Source organism: Enhydra lutris, unplaced genomic scaffold (assembly GCF_002288905.1).
Source record: "Enhydra lutris kenyoni isolate GAN:26980312 unplaced genomic scaffold, ASM228890v2 scaffoldscaffold17, whole genome shotgun sequence".
In the NCBI taxonomy this organism is placed as follows: Eukaryota; Metazoa; Chordata; class Mammalia; order Carnivora; family Mustelidae; genus Enhydra; species Enhydra lutris.
The window spans coordinates 24,378,392-24,401,126 of record NW_019154101.1 but is presented as its reverse complement, the minus strand read 5'-3'; the positions used below and the strand labels follow the sequence as shown (position 1 = coordinate 24,401,126).

Sequence of the window (22,735 nt, the reverse complement as noted above, 5' to 3'; positions counted from 1 at the left end):
TAAATATATAAATTCATGACTAAATGTATCAGAATCATTTATTAAAAATTTGAAATACCTGATCGATCTTTAAAGAACCAAATTTGTGAACTTTTGGTGAAATTAAAAAAAAATTGGTTCTACTTGATTATTCTATTTCTGTATTTTATTGATTCTAAAATGTGTATTTCATGAACATTTAAACATCTCTGAAATTCGGATGCAACTTAGAGTTAGTGGTGTTTATAATATTTTTAGTAGCATTTGTTTTAACCAGTGCTTTGCAAACTAATGAATGGTGAATCAAAAACAGATAGATTTCTTAGATATGATAAACTATAATATATATATAAATGTATGTATCTCACCTTCATAATGCATATGTTGCTTTATACAAGGATAGGATAATGGGGAAAGCATGGCTTTTATATCCGAGGAATTTTATTGTGAATCCCGGTTCTGCCTTTTTTTCCTTTTATTTATTTATTTTTAAACCTGAGCAAAGAGTTTGGCCTGACATTAATCTTTAGGTTGCAGTGTTCTCATTTGTATGATGGGAATAAAGTATTCATATTAAGGTTTTGCACTAAAGGCATTCAATGAAGAAATTTAGTTGAATGCCTTTCCTTTTTTCTCTCTACCTTTTCCATCAGCCTATTTGTACCTCAGGACAACTCTGTCAGGTAAGAATGTGTAATTTCCATTTTACAGGTTTAGAAATAGAGGTTTAGCAGCATGAGTGAGTTAAGAGAAAGACCTCCCTGGAGCCTTTGATTTTTCCATTATTCCCCTAGCTCTATTAGGCTTCTCACAGGTAACTATTGACGTAGGCGAGAGCTTAGCTACTTTTTTGTTAATAAATTTCTGGAGGCAGCACGTGTAACAATTTTACACAATACCTTAATAACAATGTCGCACAACTACATCCTTTTTGGAAAGGAGTTTACCTCTTGCCCTCATCCTGTAAACAAGGATGGGCTTCTATTTAAAGAAGAGGAAAAGGAAGAGGGAAAAGGATATTATATCACCTGGCCTAACATTTTTGGGAGCAGATGTTTTCCTTGTCTCATTGTTCACAGAAAATTGGTTCAAGATGGTATAAACCAAATGTTGAAAAATACTGTGATCCATAAATCAATTCATATTTTTCTTTTGTTTGGCTAGAATGAAATGATGCATTGAAGTTAAAGATCAATCCTAAAACCTCAGGGCTTGGTACAAAACCAAAAGCAAGTTATCATTTCTGTCCTGTGATAGACCAACCAGACAGTGGATATTAGACCTCCAGGCCTAATCCAGGCTGGAATCACAGAGGAGCTGTGGAAATTGCTTTTATGCTTTCTCAGTTTTGCCTGAGAATTTTCAATTACAGGGTTTTCTTTTCTTCGCCTCAGCATTTCTCTTTCCTATTTGGCAATCACATTTTTAATTAGGTTGCAAATGGATCAAATAACAAGGAAATAGTCTTATTTCAGGAATAAAATATCAAACTTAAATGAAGAGGAGATGACTGGGTGCCTATTGTTTGAAATTGCAGTTGGGTTTCTGAATGAGCCTGGTCTGCTTCCAGACTGTTCCAGGGCTGGCTGGCTGGCCGGTGTGGGCATTGCACTGATGGATCTTAAAAGCTTGGAGACCCTGTATGGAAAATGGGGGACTGAGAGAGAGAAGCAAATTTAAAGAGTTGAGCCAGTAGAGTCTGGAACTTGACATGTGCTCAATAAATTCACCTTTCTCATCTTTCTTCTTCCTTTCCTTTTCAGTCCTTTATCCTGATTAAAAATATTTATTGTCTGAAACAGTTTTCAAGCTTAAGTATTCTAAGTGGACGCCCAGGGCCACTGTGAAATGAGTAAAGGCTACATTCCACAAGGAGGCAGACACAGGAAGAAACTCTGGGAGCTACTAGTTCTCTTGGGGAGGGCTGGCTAGGGATCCCAAACTTTAAGTACGGAAAAAAAGTTTCCATCATTTTTTTCTTGACCTACCTGCTGTCTCCAGGTGCTTCATGGCCAAATGTTGCTTTTGGCTTTCCTGTCTTTGAGTTTTGTTTTGTATTTGTTTTAGATTTCTTTCTTTTTTTTTCTTTTTTCTTTTCTTTTTTTTTTTTTTTTAAGAGAGAAAGCAGGCACTCATGAGCACAAGTGTGAGGAGCGAAAGGAACAAGCCAATTCCAGGCTGAGTGCAGAGACTTGCGCTGGGCTATCCCATGACCCTGAGATCATGACCTGTGCCAAATCAAGAGCCAGAGGCTCAATCCCCAAGCCACCCAGGTGCTCCTAGTTATTTTTAACCATTTGTTAGATCTCTTGATTCACTAGGGTTAGCGATGGCGGGTAACTTTGGACTCCTCCCTTCTCTGCTCCTGCCTCCACACATCTACCAGGTTCTTGAAGATTCTATTGTCCCATCTTGGGCATTGCCACTGCTGCGTTCCAGTATGGGCTACGAGTGTAGATGAAGAACACACAGGGCTGCCACCACTGTAATTCTATAGGAATATTACAGCACCTCCTCACTGATGGGGTCTGAGCACAGATCTCTGTTCATATTTTTCCTGCCTTCCATGCTATTTACAGCCACTGGAGTGTTCTTTCTCCTGGTAGAGCTGATTATGTTACTATCTCGCTCAGTAGTCTGATTATCCCTTGCTGTTTGTGGAATAGAGACTACATACTTGCAAGGCGCTAGAAGTCCTTAAACATCTGGCACGGATTTATATTTTTGTAGGTTCCTTCCCCTTCTTCTGTCTCCCCTTCCCTGATTTGCATTCCTCCTAGCGCTGGTGCTGTGAACACGCCTTGACTTGGGGAAGCAGTCAGAGGGATTCTGAGCCTTCGCTGCTTTTGTTCTCCCTCCCCTGTGGGAAGTCCTGCTCCACCCTGCCAGATTCCAGACCTAACGGGTGGCTATTACTCGATGGCTACTTACTAGCAAGTTCTCTAGTTGTAAAATAATAAATGTTTAATAGTGAAAGCTTGGGGGGAAAAAAATCACATACATATTACTTGGGTCACGCCCTCTTCCTTGAAATCTTCATAGATCTCGGAATTGTATACCTCCTTTTAGTTGTTCTAGCCGTTACCTTGGCATTTGTGTGTGTGTGTGTGTGTGTGTGTGTGTATTTACTTTTGCAGTTATTATGTAATGCTTTCTATTACAAATACATACGTATTTGTCCATCCTAACTAAAAATACCCTCCTGGGGCTGGGTTGTGTCTGACTGACCTGAACCTCCCTCAGGTTATCTGTTTGAAGTGAGCCAGTGGCCATGCAGTATGACCCCACATGTGACTTCAGTGGTGAAACCGCAGGCTTTTGGAAAATTTTGCTCTTTGAGAGGCAAGCTACTAGTGTCCTTTAAAGGGCCCAGCAGGCCGTATATGTGCTCTTGGGACATTCCAGGAATCTCCAGAGGGCTCCTTTTGTGCCTGGAGATCACATCAAGGTGCTAGAATGTTTGCTCTGGATTGAAAATCTTTGCAAGTATTTTTGTTATGTTTGATGGCAACTCTATCAAGCTTCTCTCTATATCCCTCCAATATGTGAGTGCTCAGAGTGCAGGCAATACTGTGAACATAGTCTCTCTTGAAAGAAATCAATTCCTAGAGGGCTCTGCCCTTGTCCCTTTTTTTTCTCTAAGCGACTTAGTCATTGCTTCACCATAGTTTTATTTTGATGATCTTTGCAGGAAAGACAAGCATTCGTTTTCTCAGGGGTAGACACACAGTAAGGGATATGCTGATATAGGTCTCATTTTCATGACCAAAAATGGGGATCTACTGCTTTGATTCGAATCCTTGATCATTTATAGTGGTATAAATTTCCAGAACATCAGAGTGGGATTTAAACTAAAAAACTCAGCAAGTTATATTCACCGTCAGAAACATTTTTAAGAACTAATTTCGTTTAAGAGGAAGAGGCAGTGTGATAGACTGTGTGTGTGCGGAAACGCTGAAAAAATAATCTAACATTGTCACACGGAGGCATTTCTCTTCCTGCTTTTCTTCTGTCTCATGCTAATTTGTGATAAAAGCTGTTCCTTGCAAATATTTCTACTCTACACTGTTTGTGGTTATTTTGATGTGGAAGAACGATGACTGAAAGAACTTTTATGGTGTTTGTTGTTACTTAACCTTACCTGTAGGAATTTGACATCTGATATTAAACATATAATTTTATTATTGGGAAAAGAAAATAGGTATCTTACGTATTTTTAAAGAAATGTTAAAAAATGAAGCATAGTGGGAAGATAGGTTGATGGAAAAGAATGTATTTTCTACCCTAAGTAGTGAAATTCAAAATTTTTCACTAAAATTGAATGGTAGAGAACTTTATGGGGGTTTTGGGGGGGGGATGGGTAAGGTAGGCATTTTGGAGACATTATTTAGAAGCGATTCAAAAGAGCTAAACATCAGTTCTTACAATAGACACTTTGAGCCAGGGACGGTGTGTTGAGGCGGTCTCTGAACTTGAGCCATTTGGACTGCAAGGAAGTATCCTGGTGCCAGGATTTGTTGTCTTCCTCAAATCTTTGAGTCCTGGCTCTGTTACCATCTGCCTGACCAGCTTTTGTGTAACCTTCCTTTCCTTAGAGCAGCTGTTTCTACAAAATGATGATCTCCTCCAGTAGTATGTGTACTAAGCGGTGCTCCCCCAGTAATTTGACATAAAAAAGAAGCTTCAGAATGCCAGAAAGGAAACTATTGTCTGTGCCTATCTGAATGTAAATTTCCGTAGCATTGCTATTCTATTACACATACTATTCTATTTGGTTAAACAGTTTAGATATACTGTAGCTTATTTTACCTCATTAATTATTCATGTGGTTTTTTTCATAAGCCAAAGACAGTTCCAGGACCGCTGTAACCTTTACAGTGTTTAAGAGTTCAGGCTTGATGATTATGTACACCCTGGTTTACCTGCCTATTGGCTACATGACCTCACATTCCTTATCTCTAAAGTGGGCATAATTATAAGCCATCTTTGTTTTTTTTTTTTTTTAAAGATTTTAATTTATTTATTTGACAGCTAGAGATCACAAGTAGGCAGAGAGGCAGGCAGAGAGAGAGAGGAAGGAGGAAGCAGGCTCCCTGCGGAGCAGAGAGCCCAAAGCGGGGCTAGATCCCAGGACCCCAGGATCATGACCTGAGCTGAAGGCAGAGGCTTTAACCCACTGAGCCACCCAGGCGCCCCTCCATCTTTGTTTTTTGATACAATTGAATGAGACTGTGTATGGCCTGTCTAGTAAAGAATAGGCACTCAAACATTAGCTCTTATTATTTGTTGGTCATAAACTCTTTAACTGTGAGAGTGATCTTCTCTAGATGTTCACCAAGAAGCCTAAATTAGCCTCTGGCAATAGCAGTTACAAATTATCCCAGGCATGACTAGTATTTTCTCCCAGGAGGAGCAGTTATGAAAATAACTTTGAGAGTAGAGAAAGTTTTAGAGCTGTCCGGAGAGAAGCATAAAGGTTTTTTTTTTTTTTTTTTAACCCCTTATTGTTCCAGAGGCAGAATTAGTAAAAATGAATGCAATTTCCAAGGAGTAGGTTTAGATTCTGTCTATGCAATGATTTTCAGTAACAGTTCCCCATTACAGAATTGGCTTTGCTTCTTCTTTTTTTTTTTTTTTTTAAGATTTTATTTATTTGACAGAGATCACAAGTAGGCACTCTCTGCCTACTCTGCAGGCAGAGAGAGAGAGAAGGAAGCAGGCTCCCCACTGAGCAGAGAGTCCGATGTGGGGCTCGGTCCCAGGACCCTGAGATCATGACCTGAGCCGAAGGCAGAGGCTTTAACACACTGAGCCACCCAGGCGCCCCCAGAATTGGCTTTCTTGTAAGCTCACAAGAACTATTCATACAAAGGCTTAATAAAACATCAGGCAGGGGAGATTGGAACACTCTCTTAATTAGTCTGTGCTAGCGTGTAAATCTGATTTTTATCACTTACATAAAACTTTAACTTCACAGTTGATTAATTTATCCAAGTTCTTATTATATTATTGTAAATTGAGTTTTACTTGTCCAATTGAAAGGTCAGTTTTTACATGGCCTTGTGTCTGTTTATAGGCTTTCAATAATCTGACAGTGTTTGAGGGTACACATTCTCCTTAGTTAATTCCATTTCAAGCAATAGAAATGACTGAGAAAATTTTGATAAATATGTTGATTCTTTTTAAAAATCTTTTAAAAAATTTTATTTATTTATTTGACAGAGAGCGCACAAGCAGGCAGAGTGGCAGGCAGAGGGAGAGAAAGAAGTAGACTCGCCGCCAAGAAAGGAGACTGATGCAGGACTGATTCCAGGACCCTGGGATCATGACCCTAGCTGAAGGCAGCCGATTAACTGATTGAGCCACCCAGGTGTCCCAAATATGTTGATTCTATTTCAGTTTTAATTCCATACTACTAAAAATGCCCCTAAATCAAAATATGAAAACCAGTTAGTAAACTTTTTCATATTACAATCACTGAATATAATAACTTTTCTTCCCATTATTTTTTAACATAACTGGCAAATTGTCAGAGGCTACGGTACTATCTCTACCCTATTTTTAACAACCTATTTGGTTTGAAAAGTCACAGCTTCCTTCTTCCTCCTTATGCCATCTAGTATGTCCCATTTAAAGAGAATGAATGAAATGAATGTTTAAACTGTCTTGATGTTATTAATTACTTGGTAAGATGTTTCATAACAGGAAAGTGTTTGGCATGCAGTCAATAGCCTGGAATATTAACATCTTCAAGGACATTAGGTTCTCAGTGTTTGTTTAAAGTGATTACGGAAGGGAGGAAAATAGTATATATTTTTTTTTTCCATAAAATCTGCTTCTAGCAGGAAGGGTGATGGGGTATACGGGAGGACTCTGGTTAAAACTTGGAAGGGCTTAAGATATGAAATAAGAAAAACATTTTCAAGGGGACATATTGGTAGTGAGTTTTGCCTCTGTGATGGTCATAAGAAAATCTGAAAATCATGTTTTATCTACTCGAGCCTGTATTTGAGGCCATGTGCACTAGGGCATGGTATGCGTGTGTGTGTTTTTGTGTGTGCGCACACGCGCACAACCCTACCACTGTCTGCATGTGAAGAGCAATATCCTTAGACTAGTAATGACAGGGCTTAGTGGGATGAAAAAAAGAGCCAAGAGGATTTATATGTACCTGGCAGCTAAATTAATAGGATTCAATCTTATGCACAAAACTATGTAAATCAACTTGTGCCACGTTTTCTGCCTCATAAAAATTTAAAAAGCCATGGTTATTAGTAACCCAAGTATTATTCTGAACTTATGAAATAGTTATATGTTAATGTGCATATTGTGATTTATTTGTAATTAAACCTGTGAAGAGAATATTATTAGACAAAGACACAACTTAATCATCATTTTGGTTAAAACTGGGCAAAGATTCTATCATGAATTGTTTCTTGAGAAATGGTAATGCTCATGGCTATCAGTGAGTATGTGTGACTGACAGCTTGATGATATAGCAAAGGAAGAAAGAAAAATAGAAAAAATAAAGGAAGAAGATAAAAAGGAGGTCCAGGGAATTAAGGGCAAGGAAGGAGTGGGGTGGCAAGAAAAACAGATAAGAAAAGTATTTCTAAAGATAGAATGTACGGCCTACTACCAGTAATTGTAAAAGGTGATGATTTGTCCATTTTTGTATTTGAGGGAAGACAGATTAAAAAAAGAATGGTGACTGTGGGGGTATTAATCATCATATATTATATTTCATATTATATTTTACATACATAAGGACATTAAAAAAACAAAACTCATATGTTCTAATTGACTTACCTTTCACCTCTCTTCCTGCAGTTTTCTTTTTGCCTTAACTGTTCAATATTTCATCATAGGTTCACTCTGTTTAGTATTCCCAATCAACTGTTTAATATTACCATTTTTTCAACTAGGCTCCACACTCAGTGTGAAGACCAACATAGGGCTTGAACTCATGACCCGGAGATCAAGACCTGAGCTGAGATCAAGAGTTGGATGCTTAACTGACTGAGGCACCCAGGTGCCTCAGTATTACCAATTTTGACTAAAATGTTTAGTAATCTTTCTTTTTAAAAAAAATTTTGAGAGAGCGAGAGCAAGCGAGCATCGGGGGAGGGGCAGAGGAAGAGGGTGAGAGAGAGAGACAGAGAAAATTCAAAGCGGACTTCCCACTATGTCGGAGCCCTGTGCGTGGTTCAGTCCCACAACCCTGAGACCATGATCTGAGCTTAAACCAAGAGTCAGATGCTCAACCAACTAAGCCACCAAGGAGTCCTAGTAATCTTCTTAAGGACACAAGAAATTCAGTTTTTTATTCAGTCAACATTCATTAAAGACCTACTATGGGGCACCTTGGTGGCCCAGTGAGTTAAGCTGCTGCCTTCAACTCAGGTCATGGTCTCAGGGTCCTGGTATTGAGCCCCGCATCGGGCTCTCTGTCCAGCAGGGAGTCTGCTTCCCCTTCTCTCTCTGCCTACTTGTGATCTCTCTCACTGTCAAATAAATGAATAAAATCTTAAAAAAAAAAAAAAAAGGCCTACTATGTGGAAGGATTCTGTTAGGTGTGGAAGAGAAAAAAAATGACAGTGGGAACAGAGGTAATGGTGTCAGAGATGGAGATATGTATGTGGATAAGGTAGCAAGACTGTTCAGTGGTGTGCTCAAAAAGTTTGGAACTGGTTCTGTTAGCCAAGGGGAGCCAGTGAAAGCTCTTAAGCAAGGAGAGACACCATCAGGGCTGTGCTTGGATGTGATAATACAGTTGAGCCTTGAACAACGTGGGGGTGGGTGGCCGTTAGGGGCACTGATCCCACACCCTCATCCTTGCAATCAGAGACTCCCATATAACTTTGACTCCTCTAAAACGTAACTACTACGAGTTTACCGTTGACTTGGATCCTTACCAATAACATAGTTGATTAACACATACTTTATGTTCTATGCATTATATACTATATTCTTACAATAAAGTAAGCCAGGGAAAATAAGAGAATTATGAGGAAAGGGCACCTGCATGGGTCAGTCAGTTAAGCATCCATCTCTTGGTTTCAGCTCAGGTTATGATCTCAGGGTCATGAAATCAAGCCCCATGCTGGGCTCTGCTTTGGGTGTGGAGCCTGCTTAAGAGTGTTCATTTCCTTCTCCTTCTGCCCCCCACCCGCACTCTTGCTCACTCTCACTCTCACTCACTTGCTCTCTCTCTTAAAAAACAACAACAACAACAACAACAAAAACATAGGGAAGAGCCAACTCTATTTGAATAAAAAAGACTAAAAATATCATAAGAAAGAGAAAATACATTTACTGTATTTATAGGAAAGATTTCACTTATAGGTAGATCTTTGCAGTTCAAATCCATATCATTCAAGGGTCAACTGTAATGTGCAAAATAATTTAGAAGAGAAGGCAAAGAAGTTGCTAAAAGGGCTGTTGTAATATTAGAACTAAGACCTAACTATAAGGGCCCAGAAGGGACTCAGGCAATGAAGACAGAAAAAAGACCGCAGGTAGAGCCTTTGGAGGTGGAAATGCAAAGGTTGTGGAGGGGGAGGGATGCAGATATACTCTGTCTCCCCCCTCCTCCCCCTTTTTAGGAAGACTTCTGTAAGTAAGAGTTCACTGTAGACCGGGAAGTGAGGGTTTAAAAATTTTTTTAAATACTTTAAGACTGTATAAGTACGAATAAAGTACTTATTTCTCACGATGATTTTAAATAATGAAAAAAGTGTAAACAACATTTATGGAATGATGATGTTGAGAACTTGCTTATGAGGAAATCTTAGATACACTGACTAAGAGATCATCAAGATCAACAACAATCCAGTTCAGGCTCCTGGGTATAGAGAAGAGAGTAGCCATATTTTTGAGGGGGAGAAAGAACAGGAACATCCCTTGTATGTTTCATAACTTTTGAGCTTGTTTCCTAATCTACAAGATAAAGAACAGCATGCTGGTTAAAAAGAAGGGAATTTAGTCTAGAGTTCTGTTCAAAGACAGCCTGTGGCACAGAACAAACGTGTTTTCTTAGCCAAGGGAACTTACTTAACCTGACCCCTCAGCTTTACTTTTCTTAGGTGATAGGGTGTGTAGGGTGTGTGTGTGTGTGTGTGTGTGTGTGTGTGTGTGTGTGAGAGAGAGAGAGAGAGAGAGAGAGAGATAATTGAAATGAATTGAACGGATAGGACTCGTGAATCACGTGTCACAGAGGGCCTGGCATATGGTAGGTGCTCAACAAATGGTAAGAACGGCTGCTATTCTCAGCCGTAACATTTAACAGAGTATTGGTAGATGTTTCTTTCTAGCCTTGAAGGGTCTGTTGACAAAAGCAAGGGGTAAAGTTGGCATTGGCTTTTTAGGTGAAAGAAGATGACATTCCAGGATACACAGTCATTCCACGTGGACATTTTAAACCAGACGCAGAGGTAAAGCTTTGCTTGTTACCTGTATTGCACACTTCTGCTCCCGGCTCATTGGTTTTTGCTTTGGTTCATTTTGACACTGAACGTGAAGGGGTTAAGAAATGCCCTTACTCATGTTACATGAAGTAGCAGAAATTATCAGATGGAAACAGAAATTGGGAAGAGGGGGCGGATGGCTCTGTAGTAACTCATTGTTGTCTGACCAAGAAGACTTGTACTTGCATCGATGAGCGGAGTCCACAACCCGGGAGTTTCATCGGAATGATTCAGGGCTGGGGGCGAATTCAATACCCCCCCACCCCCGCCCCGCGCCCCAACCGCGCCCCAACCGCGCCCCCACCCTTCCTCAACTAAAGCCGCCGGGACTGGAATTGCCCCGGGTTGAAACAATACTCTGAGTCACAGCTCCTCTCATTGGAGAGCCAGCCAGCCCGCCCTTCGCCGGCGAGGCCCCGCCCCTCCCCTGCCAGTCACCGGCCTCGGGAGGCGGAGCCGGCCAATGCTAATGAGCGGAGCAGCCCGGAGGAACTTCATTCCCCGTCTCCGTGTCAGGATCGCAGAAATTATGCCCCTTCTGTCACCATGAACTGGCTCTCCAGTTCCCAGGGAGTTGTCCTCACTGCCTACCACCCCAGCGGCAAGGACCAGGCCGTGGTGGGGGACCATGGCAAGGGAGGGGAGGAAGCCACCGCAAGGTAAGCCCTGGCGTTGGAAAGCTCCGGTGCAAAACAAAACCTCCTACCTGCTCCAGGAAAAAAGTGACAGGGAAGTTGGTGCCGGGAGAACGGAAAGGCATCGCACTTCGAGCCTAACGTCCTGCTGCGGAAGAAGTGTTTGGCCTGGGGGGGTTTGTGTACTTTGCGTCTCTCTAGTCCACGCCTCAAGTAGCCCCTATGACTCCTGGTGAAGATGGATGGGAAGGAACTGGGGCTATGGCTGTCAGGCTTGCTGCTTAGCAGGTGCATTTGCAAATGTTAAAGATCAAATGACTGTGTTTGAAACACTTCTATCACATGGAATTTTTGAATGGGCTCAAGGCACAGCCGTTGGAATTGCTAGTTGGGGAAGTGTGCCAACAAGTAACGAGGCTGTTCATTGTAGAGTCTGTTCTTAGAGTGCGGGTCCCCCCCCCCCCCCCCCCTTCTCGCGGTAAGCAAACTTCTTAGGCAAAAAGCCCAAGACACTGGCCTGTGGCAGTGTGTTTCACATTCTTTTGTGTATGTGTGAGCATGGGGCAGAGCTTTCAAAAAGGAGGGTTTTTTGTTTGTTTGTTTGTTTGTTTGTTTGTTTGTTTGTTTTAATCGGGAGGTAGTTCGCTGGGGCCAGAGTGAAATGTGGTTAATGTTGACTCACTTTAGACGCAGAAGGGCAGGTGTTCTATAGACCACTGAAGCAAAAAGAGTACCTTTCTCTCTGTGTACTTTGTTCTGATTTTTCAAGGGCTTTTTTTTTCTTCTTAATGACCTTCGTCCTAGCTGAACATTTTTACCTCCAGACTTAGATATAAATAGTAAATATTGGCTTAGAAGCTTGCAAAAAGTGAATGCTTAACCTAGTAATGTAGCATAACCTCAATTAGTTGTCGGTAAGCATATTTCCTCCTTGATGTTAAGTGTGATAATAAAACCTTCTTTGTTCTTATATGACTTATGCTTATGCCTCCAGCTGAAATAATGCCTTCTTTCATTTGTTTAAAAACCCTCAGAAGTGGGGGAGGGGAATAAAAATCAAAGGAATGGCTGTAGTACTCTATTAGATTCTCAGGCTGACCAGAACTTTTCCTCACATAGCTGCCACAGTATGTATTCCATTGACTGAATTCATTTTTGGAGATAAAAGGGAATTGCTAGTTGTGCTTTAGATGTGTTCCCATTTTATTTTCTGTCACTTTTAGTGTTTTGTGTGAGATCATTGAGTACTTTCATTTTTTTCTGTGGTTCACCAGTGTATTAGTGATCTTTTAGCAGTAAGCAGCCCGTAACACCAGCCTTGTGTCTTCTCTAACCGGGAGTCCACATCAGAGTCATAATTGCCAGAATAGTACAAACCTAGTTCATTCTGCATTGACTTTACTCTGGAGTGGCCTGGGTATTTGAGCCAAATTTTGGATCTTGGTTTTGAGAGTAGGAAGAAACTTCGGGACATAGAGTCCAAACCTCTCATTTTCCCCTTGAGTCCTCAAGCCCCAGGAATTATTAGGGTGTTGCAAGGCCCATGGTTCTAGGCCTTTGCCAGGGGACTGCATATTCAGTTCTGGAGGCTTTATTCTATATTTGGAGTTTTGCAGTCTGTTGTTGTGGTCTGTAGTTGAGTGGGTTGAGAGGACAAAGACAGGACAGAGTACTCTCAGACTATGCTGAAGCAGAATCTGGAGGTGCTAAGGCAGTGGGGTAGCAGCTGAAGGTGCTGTGAGTGCTCCCCCTGGGGCCACAGCACCAGGTCCGTTCCCACCTTCTTCCCCTGTGGGCTGCCATATTGCTTGTCCATACTGGCCCCAAACCTTCACCACTGAATTAGATTTGTGGGGACTTTTTTCTTTTTCTTATTTTTCTTCTTTAGTAGTCTCCATGCCCAGTGTGGAGCTTGAATTCACAACCCTGAAATCAAGAGTCACAAACACTACTGAGCCAGCCAGCCAGCCAGCCAGCCAGTTCTTTATATTGGCTGAAGAAGATGGGAGGCCTGGTTTGAGCAGGAAAGGCAGGAAGGAGGGGGAAGGGACAGTCTTTAATGGAATTTATCATTAGGTATGGAATAATTTAGCTCAGTGTTATTTTGGGCCTGGAAGTGTTGAGATACTACTAGTGGAGGAGGAGGGGGTTGGATGGAGGCAGGGAGCTATTCAAGGATGGGATGGGGTCAGGAGTGACCCCTGAAAAAGGGGAGCCAGGCCCACAGGGGTTTCACTCTGATCAGATTGGTCACCTGGTGCCTTAAGCCCTGGGAAGCTGCTCTGAGGGGCAGGGTTGATGGTTGATGCCTATTTTAAAAAGCTCTTCAAATGCAAACCAAACCAAAGCAAACAAAACTCAAAAAGAGGCCAAGTTAGACTCTGTTCTCTCCCACCCATTCAACAGTTGGTGAAGGGAGCTTGGGAGTCTAATTTGGCTTATTGCAAGATTATGTCTTTTCTAAATAACAGGCACTTTGAACTATTTAATCAAATGTTTTGTTCAATAAGATGAACTCATACATGTCACTTGAAAAGTATAAAGGGCTATGTATATGATTTAGGATATTTATAGAATGTGTTTGATTTTTAGCTTTGCCTAATTAAGTCTTTTTTACTTTTATTTTGGTGTTTGGAGAAGCTGGGGTAGTAGGGAATTAGTATTTTTGTAAGTAATCTCTTAGTCTAAAATTCCTTCCATTCCATTCCGTTCCATTATCCCTCTTTATCAGGATACATTCACTGGATGACTGATTAAGGAATTCCTCCTCCTCCTGGTTAGAGTCTCTCAAATATTTACAGAATCCTGTTTTCAGTTTTTTGTTCTATTTCTTCCTTAAAACATTAGGATTTGAAGAAATATGCTACATTAGTTGTTCTGACTGACTTACACACAGTTATTTCCAAAGGAAGCCACTTTTTATGGCTAGCTGTATTTATGAGTATTTACTTGTTAATTTTCAAGCAGGTTTCTTACTGTTTGCTTTAGCAAAGCAGTTTTTAAAACTGCATTTTGTCTACTTTTATTATTCTCCTTTGACTTTTTAAAAAAAAATATTTATTTGACAGGGAGAGAGAGAGATCACAGTAGGCAGAGAAAAAGGGGGAAGCAGGCTCCCTGCTGAGCAGAGAACCTGATGTGGGGCTCGATCCCAGAACCCTGGGATCATGACCTGAGCAGAAGGCAGAGGCTTAACCCACTGAGCCACTCAGGTGCCCCTCCTTTGACTTTTTTTTTTTTTTTTTAAAGATTTTATTTGTTTATTTGACAGAGAGAGTAAGAGCATAGGCCGGGAGAGAGGAGAGGGAGAAGCAGGCTCCCCACCCAGCAGGGAGCCTGACGTGTGTGCTGCTGGATCCCAGGACCAACCCTGGGATCATGACCTGAGCTGAAAACAGCTGCTTAATTGACTGAACCACCCAAGCACACCCTCTTTTGACCTTTTTTTTTTTTTTTTTTTAAAGATTTTATTTATTTATTTGACAGAGATCACAAGATCACAAGTAGGTGGCGGGGGTGGGCACGGAGAGAGTAGGCTCCCTGCTGAGCAGAGAGCCTGATGTGGGACTTATTCCAGGACCCTGAGATCATGACCTGAGCTGAAGGTAGAGGCTTAACCCACTGAGCCACCCAGGCAGCCCTGCCCTGACTTTTTGAGAAAAACTTACTTGCTTTATCTCAGGTTTTCATCAATATTTGATAACTATTAATGTCAGATGATATTTTCTTATTGAATCTCTTAACTCCAGTTGACATTCCAGGTATTTTATGTCTTCCGTGGACAAAGGTATGGCATTCATCATGTAAGGTCTTGTTTTGTTGACCCCATTTGCAGACCATTGGAATTGGGCAGAACCAAGGGGCAGTGTGTCAAGGTGAATAGGCTCTGAAACCCCGGGCTGGGGGCCAACCCACCTGGGTTCATATCCCAGCTCTCTAGCTCATTAGCAGTATGGCCCCAGAGGCGTTCTTTAACTCTCTACCTGTAAACTGAAATTAAGAGTACTCGCTTCATTGGAGGACCACGTGGGCCGTTCCCTGTAAACCCCACAGAACAGTGTCTGCTTTATAGCTAGCGCTACTCTCTTTAACATTAGGTAAAGTAACGATGGAGCTTTGTGGCATATGAAGCATTCTTCCTCATTTCAGGAGCATTTTCACGAGTATCGTTTTGTAATGGGTTCTGAAACATGGGCATGATTTATGTGCTTAACTGAAATTGGCATAACTGAAATTATGTTAATTACATTAACCATAATGTAGAAGTTCAGGCCTCTGATGTTTGAAAGACCTTGGAAATGTCCTTTTGATGTGTAGCAATATTGAGAATTGGAACTAGTGACAGCGGCTTTGAGTGAACCTGCCTTGGGGCATTGATGGGCCCCACAGAGGTCTGTAAACACTGACTTTTATGGCAACATGGAATGTGGGCGGGTCTTCTTTAGGCAGCTGGACTCCTTGCTGTCCCAAACTTCCTTCCTCCTCCTCTAAGAACTACTGCCCAGTGTGCCCAGTGGAAGAGGGTAGCCATCTTCACATGCTTTAATTCTAGACTTTTTCAAATTCTACCCATTTCATGGTTCTATAAAATTATGTCATAACGTAAGTATTTGGTCACTCAGTCTTTCCACATATAATTACTAAGCTCTTACTGTGTGTCAGGCAGTTGTCCAAGAGCTAGGGCTGTAATGGGGGAAAAAACCAGACAAACATCTGTTTGTGGTGGTGGAGTGGGGCATAGAGTAAGAAAGTGAAGGCCTTAGCAGCAGGTGAGCCTTGCCAGATATCTGGGGACAAGAGTTGGGGGAAGAGCTTTTAAGGTAGAGCCATGGAGGAGGTATAGAAGCGATGAGCCTGGAGTAAGCCCTAGAGCAAGCCCCCAGAGGAGCAAAGAGCTTTGCTTAGCTGGAATGGTTGGGGGTCAGTGGCTCTTAGTAGGAGAAAACTTGGTGGGGCAGGTAGATTTATCTGATGGTTTTGTAGACCACTTGCGGATTTTAATTTTTGCAAAAAGTGAGATGGGAAGCCAGCGATCAGGGAGGCTAGTGATCACGGGAGGGAGAGAGCATGTTTTGGTTTTGAACAGTGTCTCTGGCTGTTGTGTAGATTGTAGACTATAGAAGTAGGCACATGACTTAGGAGGGTAAGGTGATGGTAGCCTTGACCAAGGTTTCAGTTTGGGTAGTAGGTCTGGTGGGTGGTGAAATATTCTGAAGGTAGAGCTTTTGGGATTTCCTGCTGGTTTTGGTACATGAGCCAATGGGAATAAAAATTTTAGCAAGGTTTGGCCTATGCAACTCCATTTTATTTAGATGGGGAATGCTTCTATAGTGGAAAGAGGATGGGCTGGTAAGATATGAAGCTCAGTTTTGGACTTACAACTTGGAAATTTATTTATTTTTTTCCTCAAAGAAGTGTTAAGGGAAGAACATGGTTGTCTTTCTTGATGCATTCCGAGTTTTTACGTGAGTACACGGCACTCAAAAAAATTATGTACTGTATCATAAATAAAGTTTTTCTCCTCTATGTTTGTGAACTATCTGAAATTATGTGTATTTTTTGGTGAAGAAAAAGATGGTCAAGAATTTTGATAGTGCAGTTATGTAGTAAGTGAAATAACATTTCTTATTATTTTTCTCACTTTAGCTTTTAGGGCATTCCAATTGCATTTTTAAAAAAATTATTTGACTGAGAGAGAGTGAGAGAGCACAAGTAGGGGGAGCCGCAGAGGCAGAGGGAGAAGAGTGCTCCCTGTCGAGCAGGGAGCCTGATGGGGGACTCAATCCCAGGACCCTAGGACCATGACCTTAGCCGAAGGCTTAACTGACTGAGCCACCGAGGTGCCCCCAAATGCATTTTCTACCTGACCATATGGATAACTGCTTCTAGATCAATCTAGTCATCCATTTCATGACATTAGAGTACTTTCTGAAAACTTATTTACTGTGTAGTTTAGAAGCCTTATCTATAATTATCTCTTGAATTGTTAGAAGACACACCTCATACTCCAAAGGGCTGGTCTCACCTTTATTTAAAGTTATGTGATAGTTTCCTTTTAAAGGTTTTTTTTTTTTTTAAATATTTATTTGTTTGACAGACAGATCACAAGTAGGCAGAGTGGCAGGCAGAGAGAGAGAGAGAGAGAGAATGAGAGAGAGAGAGAAGGAAGCAGGCTCCCTGCTAAGCAGAGAGCCGGAGGCGGGGCTTAATCCCAGGACCCTGGGATCATGACCTGAACTGAAGGCAGAGGCTTTAACCCACTGAACCACCCAGGCGCCCCTGATAGTTGCCTTTTAATTGCCCTCATTTGTGAAGTTTGTGATTTCTGTGGTCCTGTCCAAAGTGATCTTCGTGGAACTTATATTAGGTTTATGTCTTTCAAATATGAGAATTTATAAATCTCAAGAACGTCTCCCCTAACCACTTGCAAAACAAAAACCAAGACAAACAAAACCAAACAAAAAACCCAAGCCCTGCCAAAAACCTTTTGTTTTCCATGAGACACTTATTTCACTGTCCACCTGCATCGTCTACTCTTGTCTCTCTTTTCTGAGTGGGACTTGTGCTTATTGAAAGTTTTATGTTCTTGGGGCCCCTGGGTGGCTCAGTTGGTTAAGCGACTAACTCTTGATTACAGCTCAGGTCATGATATCAGAGGGTCCTGGCATCCAGCCCCCTACGTCGCGTCAGGCTCTGCACTCAGCGGGGAGTCTGCTTGTCCCTCTCCTGCTCTTCCCTTGCTCTTTCTCAAATAAAATAAAATCTTTTAAAAAATAAAGACTTACGTTCTTTTTATGTTTTAAGTTCTTGTTATTTGTCTTGCTTTCAGGAGTATTGCCCCAAAACGACCTCACAAAAATTGATGTGATTAATAATGGACTTAATTGCTACCAGATTGCATGCCCATTAGGCTTTAGTTGTTTTAGCAATTGGACCTCCAAAATGAATTTTTTTTCCTCTTTAAATTCCTTGTCATCTGCACACATGAGTAGCATTCACACATGAGAAAAAAGACCTGCATCTTAGAGGCTGAGCCTGCATTGTCGAAAATGGGGGGCTCTCTGTGCTCTGTGGTCATGGATTCGTGATGTCTTACTTCCTTTTGTTGCCTTCTCTCATGTTTCTCTCCTGCCTTTCTTTCATCCAGCTCTGCCCAAGCGTCCTGAGAAGCCTTTCTGCTTGTCACCCTAGTGGTGTCCCTGGGAAAAAGCTTGGAACAGCAGAAACTTGAGGCCTCCAGGCTGTGAGGGTGGTGGGGCAGGGATAGGGTGAGGGGAGATCAATAGCACCTTCTCCATGCTTGGTTTGGGGACATGGGGGCACTAGATTAGGTGTGATGCAATTCTCTCCTGAACTCTCTCCTCTAGATGACTTCTGATCTAGATGCTTCCTTTCAAACAAATACTCTGAGAAGAAGTTGCTGTAAGGTTTTAGTGGGTATTGGTATTTCTTAACTTCTTTGCTCTTTCAATAGGAGATCAAGCATGAATCTCCTTACTTGCGGAGAGTGGGGACAGATAAAGGTGTTGGGAATGAATTAGGGTAGATGGAGCAGAAGGGATGATGTCTGGATAATCTGGAAGACACATTCTTTTGACTGCTCTGTTTGTTGCTGTGAGCCTGCCAAGTTTGTCACGCTTTTTGCAAGAAGTAAACAGAAACCATGGAGACCGGTGTGGCCAGTTACTACATCTGGAATCTCTTCCAAACTCAAGTGCACGAAGTATCTGAATTTCTGTGCTGAGAGAGAATGCGAGACGTCATCTCCTTTGCTCATGCTGTTTGGTGGTTGGCAGAGAACCCTTCAGTGTCCTTAGGGAAATGAGGTTTATTACAGGCAGCTGGGTCCTGGGGAGAGGAGACTTTGCCTGTCTTTTTCTCTCACTGAGGAGTCATGTGGTATGTCTGCTCTCTCTCTCTCTGGGCATTCTCTGGTTCTTTTCTGTCTACTGGCTTTATAATCTCATCATTTTAAACTCGAGCTCAGATCTTAATGGATGCCCAGCCTTGTTGCCCTCTATCAACTTGTATCTCATGGCAAACTGATCATCTCTCTATTTCCTAGTTTCAAAGTTTTGAAAGGGGACTCGAATTGCGGGGTTAATTTTCTTGAGCTGCCTCAGGAAGCCTATGATTCTTATGGTTTGACCCCCTGAGGGTCTTTTTAGTGAAGCAGGTTCTGTGGGGAGGGCAGATCCTCAGAAGGGATGCGGCATCTTTACTAAGCTGTTGAGGGCATCCTACCTTTCACTGTCTCCTCTGTGAAATGGGTGTAATAATGTTCTGTCTTCTTCACAGGGTTAATTGTAAAGATCAACTATGAGGCTTTTGAGAGTTTAAAAAAATAGATGAGGAATATTACTTTAATCCTTCTTAAAACAATATCTTATAATTTCCCTAAACATTTCACTTAATTAGAATTGTCATACTGAACTTTTTGACTTAATTTGCTTTTTACTTCTGCTGTGTACTAAAATGTAAGTTCTTTGAAGTTGGAGACCTTGCCTTTTTTTTTTTTTTTCTTTCTTTTTTGGTCTCTTTATGCCTAGGCCTTAGCAAAGTGCCTCAGGCAGGTAATAAAAGTTTTAATGAATGAATGAGTGTGAGAGCAAATAAGGTGTAGTGATTATACACACAGACTTTGGAGCTAGATGGTCTGGCTTGGAATCCTGGCTCTGTTATTTAAAAGCTAGGAGACCTTGGACAAGTTGTTAAATGTCACAGGACCTCAGTTTTTTCTTTTCCTTCTGCAAACAGGAGAAAAAAATACCTAACTCAAGAGTTAGGAGGTTTGGATGAGTTAATATATGTAATGTACTTAGAAGAGTGCTTGACTAAGTGCACAACAATTTTTCTATGATGATGTAGGACAGTCAGATTATCTGTTGGTGAATTAATTTGGAAATTCTCTTAGAAAGCATTTTTGAGATTGATTTGTAAATGACTTGGGGAAAGTATGTTTGCTTTGGTAGACAGTGTAACTTCTTGATTTTAAAAATAATTACGGAAAAAATTAATAATTGTGGAATGAGTTATGAAAATATCTCAGATTATAATTATTTTAATGACTCCTAAGAATACAAAAAATATCTTAAGGGTTTAAAGGTATTGACCCCTTTTTGGGCTCAGGTGACTGTTTTGAGTAGTTTTTTATAGTTTGGGCAGATGTATATTTCTAAATCATTTATTACTCTTAATATGTGAAATCATCTCATATAGAGGAAGGAAGACTTGTTTGCTTATGTTCCTCAAAGAGCAAATTGACTTCACATTATTTGAATACTTACAGGTAAATATATTGATATGTTACTATTAACTAAAGCAAAGTATTTGAGGAAAGAATACTTTTTACTTTTTTCCCCCTTAACGTTATATGTATGTGCTTTATGAACAACTGATGATTTCATAACAGATGGGGGTACCTGGGTGGCACAGTCGGTTAAGCCTCTGACTCTTGGTGTCAGCTCCAGTCATGATCTCAGAGTCATGAGATCTAGCCCCACATCAGCCTCCACGCTCAGCACGGAGTCTCTTTCTCCATCTCCCTCTGTCCTTCTCCACCATGTGCTTGCTTTCTCTCTCTTTCTCAAACAAATGCCTATATTTTTTAAAGATTTTAATTATTTATTTGACAGAGAGAGACACAGTGAGAGAGAGAAAACACAAGCAGGGGGAGAAGTAGAAACAGGCTTCCCACTGAGCAGGGATCTTGACGAGGGGCTTGATCCTAGGATCCTGGGATCATAACTGAGCTGAAGGCAGTTGCTTAATGACCAAGCCACTGGGCACCCCCAAATAAATAAATCTTAAAAAAAAAAAGGAAGTGATTTTTCATGGAGCAGGTCTCTTGAGGGTATGATATCCATGGCACAGATCTGGGGGTGGGGAATGTGTTCCCCCCACCTCAATTCCCCCTGAGTCCTGAGCCCCATCCCCTTTCCCATTTAGCACACAAATTTGAAAACTGTTCTGCTGGTTCTTCTCTTCATCTGTGTCATACATAATAAATTTACTTTAAATGCCTACTGGGCCTTGGGCCCTAGGCCAGAAACTGTCTTCTTCAGCAGTTCTCCAATCCCTCCCTGCACCTGCATTTCAAATTGCTAAAAACTTGACAGCTCCAGCTTACCCAAGGCTCACAAGTGCAGATAGTTTTGGTTCCACCTCTAAGAGACTGGGGACTTTTTGGTGGAAGTAGAGATATTAAAGGAGAAATGGGAGGGTGAAGTGGGAGGGGAGAGACAGATACCCGTTAGAAAGGCAGAAGCTGTTTTCCATGGGGAAACGATAGCATAAATGATGTTTAAATTCCACAGGCTGCAAATTCTCCAATTGTGGCATTTCAGAGTTTAGTAGATTTCTTTTCATTAGCCACACAACTCAACGGACTATTTATTTGTAGCATTGTTGCCATGGGGAAAATGTGTTTTGAGCTTCCAACAACAGGTTCCCAAATACATTTTTCAAACTCAAACTCTTCAACTAAGTTGGTGGTTATTGCGCAATATTTTCTTTGGTGCCTCTCAGGACCTTTATGAATTGAGAAGGGAGACTTGCCTTTTTAAATTTTATTTATTTATTTATTTTCTGCCTGTAGGTGTGTCTTAGTCTAGTACAGTGTGCTTGCAAGGCCCACAGGAGCTTCACACATCCCTGCAAAAAAAAAAACTTTCCACATCTCCTATGCATGTGCCTGTCTTCTGTTAGGGATTATGCTCTTGTTTCCTTTTGTCATTTATTTTAGAAGAGTTAGGAAGGTGGAAATTGATATATGTTCTTGTGATCCTAGTTGAATCAGGTGAGAAGAAAATATGATTAAGTGGGAAATGGATTAATGTCATGCTGCTATGAAACTGGAATTACGTGGGAGGATATTGGATTCTTATTTTTTTTTTTTTTAAAGATTTTATTTATTTGACAGAGAGAGAGATCACAAGCAGAGAGAGAGAGAGAGAGAGAGAGAGAGAGAGGAGGAAGCAGGCTCCCCGCCCAGCAGAGAGCCCGATGTGGGACTCGATCCCAGAACCCTGAGATCAGGACCTGAGCTGAAGGCAGAGGCTTAACCCACTGAGCCACCCAGGCAGCCCCAATATTGGATTCTTATTAACATGTATGTTTTGGTTTGGGTGGTTGGGCTGTAGGGATCTGGTTTATCTCTGCATGCTACTGTCTATCAGATATCATCTGAGGAAAGTCATAGGAATGATACTGATAAGCATAAATTTGAAATCTTACCTAGAAAGATTCAGGTAACTTAGAAAGCTATTAGGATATGTTAATATGTTATATGTTAGTATGTTAATATGTTAAATTTTGAATTATTTTAAACATTTTAATATTTTAGCTAAGCTGTGAAGGTCTTTTTTTGGGTGTAAATGATAAGCCTGGAATAAAATAAATGTAAGAATTCCTTCTCTGGTGGCTCAGTGGGTTGGGCCTCTGTCTTCGGCTCAGGTCATGATATCAGGGTTCTGGGATCAAGTCCTGCATCGGGCTCTCTGCTCAGCAGGGAGCCTGCTTACCCCTCTCTCTGCCTACTTGTGATCTCTCTCTGTCAAATAAATAAAATCTTAAAAAAAAAAAAGAATTCCTGCTCTGAGGGAATTTCTGATATAATTCAAATGGATTCTAAAATAATTGTTTTCAGTATCCTAT

The 22,735-nt window shown here is 41.2% G+C and overlaps 1 protein-coding gene across 2 annotated transcripts in view; it reads left to right on the top strand.

The window, feature by feature from the left end:
• The first annotated feature begins 10,909 nt into the window (after positions 1-10,909).
• LOC111147806 (Rho GTPase activating protein 18) overlaps positions 10,910-22,735 on the top strand; it is a 127,877-nt gene continuing 116,051 nt past the window's right edge. For both annotated transcript variants that reach the window (XM_022504049.1, XM_022504050.1), the window contains exon 1: positions 10,910-11,104. In XM_022504049.1, coding sequence (XP_022359757.1) covers positions 10,992-11,104 — 113 coding nt within the window. In that variant the 5' untranslated portion in view covers positions 10,910-10,991. The remainder of the gene's footprint in view (positions 11,105-22,735) is intronic.